This window comes from Cebus imitator, unplaced genomic scaffold (genome assembly GCF_001604975.1).
Source record: "Cebus imitator isolate Cc_AM_T3 unplaced genomic scaffold, Cebus_imitator-1.0 Scaffold703, whole genome shotgun sequence".
Taxonomy (NCBI): domain Eukaryota; kingdom Metazoa; phylum Chordata; class Mammalia; order Primates; family Cebidae; genus Cebus; species Cebus imitator.
Genome location: NW_016108018.1, coordinates 255,444 through 261,160, shown reverse-complemented (window position 1 = coordinate 261,160; position 5,717 = coordinate 255,444). Strand labels below are relative to the sequence as shown.

General features: G+C 51.8%; 1 protein-coding gene across 3 annotated transcripts in view; it reads left to right on the top strand.

The window, feature by feature from the left end:
* The window catches only part of RASA3 (RAS p21 protein activator 3), a 133,413-nt gene that overhangs the window by 45,693 nt on the left and 82,003 nt on the right, over positions 1–5,717 (top strand). For all 3 annotated transcript variants that reach the window (XM_017518757.2, XM_037735004.1, XM_017518756.2), the window contains one exon: positions 1,650–1,767. In XM_017518757.2, coding sequence (XP_017374246.1) covers positions 1,650–1,767 — 118 coding nt within the window. The remainder of the gene's footprint in view (positions 1–1,649; positions 1,768–5,717) is intronic.

Genomic DNA, 5,717 nt, shown 5'->3' with positions numbered 1-5,717 from the left:
CGGCTCTCTCCGGAGGGGCACTGTTGGGTTTTGGGGGAGCGGCTCTCTCCGGAGGGGCACTGTTGGGTTTTGGGGGAGCGGCTCTCTCTGGAGGGGCACTATTGGGTTTCGGGTAGACAGCTGACTTCTGAGGGACACTGTTGGGTTTCGGGTGGACAGCTCTCTTCTGAGGGACACTGTTAGGGTTTTGGGGGAACGGCTCTCTCCTGAGGGGCACTGTTGGGTTTCGGGTAGACAGCTCTCTTCTGAGGGGCACTGTTAGGGTTTTGGGGGGACAGCTCTCTCCTGAGGGGCACCGTTGGGTTTTGGGGGGACAGCTGTCTTCTGAGGGGCACTGTTGGGTTTTGGGGGGACAGCTCTCTCCTGAGGGGCACTGTTGGGTTTTGGGGGGACAGCTGTCTTCTGAGGGACACTGTTAGTGTTTTGGGTGGACAGCTCTCTCCTGAGGAGCAATGTTGGGTTTTGGGCGGACTGCCGTTTGCCCTGGGGAACAGTGTGCAGCGGGACACTGAACAGCACCCTGCATTGTGCCCACTGGATGCCAGCAGCACTCCCCATGGTGACAACAAAATGTGCCCCAGGGAAGCAGCCTCTGGTGAGTCCCGTTTCAGCTGTCGTCAGGGCCAGGCCACCAGTAAGCACCTCAGGCGCCTGCTAGGACTCCTCCCTCTGTCACCAGAGACTTGCCCTCCCTGTGGTTGATGTTTAAATTACATTGAACGTGGCTGTGATTTGGGAGGGTTTAACATCTAGCCCTGGATGAGGATCAGACACCCTGGGCAGCAGTGCTGGGCCCTCCCTGGACGAGGGGCAGGCACCCTGGGTACAGTGCTGGGCCCTCCCTGGGACGAGAGGACTCAATGGATAAATTAGTAAGCAAAATGAGATTCCTCTGCACAATGGAATATTATTCAGCCTTAAAAGAGAAGGGAATCCGGTTGGAGGTCACAGCAGGGACCACCTGGAGGACATTTGCTGAGTGAAATAAGCTGGGCTGAAAGGAGGCATCCTGTGAATCCCACTGACATGAGGCCCTAGAGCAGTCAGATCCACAGAGGCAGAAAGTGGGGTGAGGGCTGCTGGCAGACAGCAGGACTCGGGGGGGATGGGGGTTTGGGAAGCAAGTGTTTAATGCTGGGAGACAGCAGGGGAGGGATGGGAGTGAGTATTTAATGGGGACTGAGTCGCTGTCTGGGAGATGAGAGAGTTCTGGAGAGGATGGTGGTAAGGGCTGCCAACTCGGTGAACACGGTTAATGCTATTACCTTTTACACTCAAACAGGGGAGATGGAAAATTTTATGTCTGTTTTACCACAGTTGAAAAATTAAAAAAAAAAATAAAGGGACTAAAGTGGGTAAAACAAAACAAGACACAGCAATCCTTAGTCCTAGGCTGGCTGGCCCCTGCTTGCACCGCTTGCTTTTGAGGGTGGCGTATGTGTCACTCTGCCTTTCGGCAGCACAGGTGGTGTGTGCATCAACATTTTGACTTGTGGCAAAAATCCAAGACTATAGAGAACTAGTGAATGCACACAAGCAGAGGCCAGCACGTGGCTGTGAACTAAATCTGTTGTTTGGAAATGTCTGCGATTAGCAGGGGACCAAACACATTGATGTTGTTGGTGATATATGTCACTTTTACTTTTTAGGTGAAGCCAAAAACCTTCCCTCTTACCCGGGGCCAAGCAAGATGAGGGATTGCTACTGCACGGTGAACCTGGACCAGGAGGAGGTTTTCAGGACCAAAATTGTGGAAAAGTCACTCTGGTAATGTCCTCTGTTGCTTTACTTGACACTGATGTGTTTTCTTCGGTGTAGCCAATGACCTGAGTGTGTACATCACCTTCCCACCTTCTTGTGTGTAGAGAATGTCCTAAATGTGTACGCCACCATCCCATTTTCTCACATATAATGTCCTGAGCGTGTATGTCACATTCCCATTTTCCCACGTGTAGACAATGTCATGAGCATGTACATCACCTTCCAATTTTCCTGCATGTAGAGAATGTCCTAAGTCTATCTCACCTTCACATTATCCAGGTGTACACACATTATCCTGAGTGTAACTCACCTTCCCATTTTCCCGCATGTAGAGAATGTCCTGAGTGTGTATACCACCTTCCCACTTTCCCACATGTAGAGAATATTCCCATTTTCCTGTGTGTAGAGAATGTCCTGAGCATGTACATCACCTTCCCATTTTCTCGTGTGTGGAAAATGTCCTGAGTGTGTACCTCACCTTCCTGTTTTCCCACGTGTAGAGAATATTCCCATTTTCCTGTGTGTAGAGAATGTCCTGAGCATGTACATCAACTTTCCATTTTCCCATGTGTAGAGAATGTCTTGAGTGTATACAACACCTTCCCATTTTCCCACGTGTAGAGAATATTCCCATTTTTCCGCATGTAGACAATGTCCTGAGCATGTACGTCATCTTCCCATTTTCCTGCATGTAGAGAATGTCCTGAGCCTGTACATCAACTTCCCATTTTCCCATGTGTAGAGAATATTCCCATTTTCCCATGTGTACAGAATGTTCTGAGTGTGTACATCACCTTCCCATTTATCTGCGTGTGGAGAATGTCCCGAGCGTGTACCTCACCTTCCCATTTTCCTGTGTGTAAAGAATGTTCTGAGCGTGTACCTCACCTTGCCACTTTTCTTGCTGCTTTTAGTTTGAGGAGGAGGAGGGGGAAATGCTCCAAGGGCTCTGGTGTTGAGGGGGAAGTGCTCCCCGGGGCTCTTGTGGTGTGGAGGGGAAAGTGCTCCCCGGGGCTCTGGTGGTGTGGAGGGGAAAGTGCTCCACGGGGCTCTGGTGTTGAGGAGGGGGAAGTGCTCGCCGGGGCTCTGGTGTTGAGGAGGAAGTGCTCCCAGGGCTCGTGTTAAGGAGGAAGTACTCCCTGGGGCTCTGGTGTTGAGGAGGAGGAAGTGCTCCCGGGGCTCTGGTGTTGAGGAGGAAATGCTCCTGGGGCTCTGGTGTTGAGGAGGAAATGCTCCCGGGGCTCTGGTGTTAAGGAGGAAGTTCTCCCTGGGGCTCTGGTGTTGAGGAGGAAGTGCCCCCAGGGCTCTGGTGTTAAGGAAGAAGTGCTCCCCAGGGCTGTGGTGTTGAGGAAGTGCTCCTGGGACTCTGGTGTTGAAGAGGAAGTGCTTCTGCGGCTCTGGTGTTAAGGGGGAGGAAGTGCTCCCCGAGGCTCTGGTGTGCAGGCAGCTGGATGTCTGTCTGGTGGTGTACGGATTTTAACTGGTGTTGGCTAAATGCTCTGTCTGTCCAGGAAGAGCACAAAGGTGATGGCTCTCGCCTGGACTCAGAGGAGTGCTTTTTAATTAGAGTGAACTGGGAAGCTTGCATTCCACAAAAGAGTACAAATTAAGGATTTCGAGAGGGGGAAATATTGAGAAACGTTTTTCTTCCTGTACAGTGTTCTAACATAGCCATACAGAAGATGGGTGTTAACTGAGGTAAGAGACCTAGAAAGCATTTATTGATATAATTTGAGGAAGAGAAGAGTCAGCCAAGAAAAACAAACTCTTAAAATTGACAAGTTTGCTCCTCGACTTCAGAGTGTGAAGATGTAGGTGCCACCACCAGGCTGTCCAGGGCAGGGCCAGAACTAGTGTTCTTGAAAAGCTCCAGTGAGGCAGCCCCATCATACTCAGAGGACCACTGCAGTCAAAAGCCAGGACATGGTGCACAGTGGGACATGCAGGGACAGGAAGCCATGGCAATTTATGTCAAGGCCGGGAAGAGAGAAGCTAGGGAGAGTGTACTGGGCAGGGCCTCAGTGCTGGGCCTTGGGGAAGCATGGGGTGCTGGGTTTCCGTGGAGCGGCCTGGGGGCCAGAGAAGATATCTGTGCAGGGCCTCAATGCTGGACCTTGGGGAAGCGTGGGGTGCTGGGTTTCTGTGGAGCAACTTGGGGATCAGAGAAGACCGTGCAGTGGCAACTCTACCATTCAGTTCAGAATCATGGGTTGTGTGCTTTCATCAAACAGCTATTTTGATTTTGAGAACATGTTTAGCTAAAGAATTATATCCTTGCATCTGGCTACTTCCAAGTGGGAATGAACAACCCCATCAGAATGTGTTCTGATGCCTTAGTGAATCCACTTCCTAGAAAACAGTGAGGGATCTCCTGCCCGGGAGAGACCAGCACACATCTCACTGACGGTGCTTCTAAAAGGCTTTGCCACAGCTACCCTTGAGGCTGAGGAGGGAGAGTCTTTGCATTACGTTAATGCACACTCTCAGTTCTTTGAAATAACTTGTCAAAAAGAACTGCAGGCTGAGGAACATCGTCAGGCATCCAGTCTGGCTTTGCGAGTGTGTCTTGGGGATTGCTGTGGCGATGACTGGGCATGGCCATTCTTCTGAAGGAAACAGGAAGAGACGTCACCGTGTCCTTCAGAAACGACTTTGGAGCTTCCCTGGATAAAAGTCTGTCCTGTATTTACACGGTCTGATGTTAGAGGCCTGTGGATTGAAGGCCAGGAGAACTGTGAGCAGTCTTTGTCAGGCTGGCATGCCCATCCCCCCGAGTCTCCCAGCCCCCTGAGTCTCCCATTCCCCCAAGTCTCTCAGCCCCCTCAGTCTCCCAGCCCCTGAGTCTCCTGGCCTTTTGACTATCCCATCCCTGAGTCTTCCAGCCCCCCGAGTCTCCTGCCCCACAGGTTTCCCTGGCTCCAAGTCTCCCTAACCCCCCAAGTCTCCCTGTCCCCTGAGTCTTCCCGCCCCCTGAGTCTCCCATCCCCCAAGTCTCCTGGCTCCCCTGAGGCTCCTGGCCCCCAGTGTACTTTCTTCAGTGTCAGTGTCACCTTTAAGGTCTGATCTTTCATTTGCAAAGTCACTGGAAAATAAGCCCACATCTGTGTCTCTGAGCTCAGAAGGACCCCAGGGTGCTCTTTGGCCAGTGGGTCTGCAGCACAGCAGGGGCCCCTCCTCATATCCCCTGGGGAGAAGCACTTGGGTCAAGTTTGATTTGCTGTTTCCCAGTATCACATCTTACTTAGCAGGAAGCTGCAGATGGAATGTGTGAGGAGGGAAAGGTGGAACTCACCTTCTCTTCCCTCTTTCCCACTAACAGAGGTTACTGCCCCAGCTCCACCAGAGACCTGTGTCCCCCAAGCCTCCCCCAGCATGTGGCCCGCCCCTAGCCGCACGTCCAAGGCACTGGGGTCTATGGGGCCTGTTTATCAAGTGCTGAGCCGACGTCTGGAAAAGCATCCTCCTCTGTTTTCCTGTGTTTTTCAAGGTGGGCCAGTGGAGGTCCAGGGGCAGTGCCAGTCACAGATTTAACTGCAGAATGCATCCAAGTGGACTCATTTCGGGGAATGAGCCCTTCCTCTCTGGCCTTGGCCCTTCTCCGAGAAAGTGATTTTGGCAGTTTCTGTCCCACTAGGAAAATATTTTCCTGATGTTGAGAGTGAACTTTGTTCACATTCCATACCTTTAGAGCAATCATTTTTAATCATTTAAAGGGCAGCCCACTATTTGTTTCTTTACTTAAACCGAAAGTATCCCTGAAATTGGATTGGCGGGGCTAGGGCTCGGGAAATAGCTTCCCACCCTGGGACCTCCCATGGGCCATTGCCCCAACCCTAAAACAAAGAGATGGATCCTCCTTCCCACAGCGGTGCTGTGGTGGAAATCACAGGGTCATCCGGCAGGAAATTGCAGTCAGCATCACACACAACGGCAGGAAGGAGCAGTCGGCGTCACAC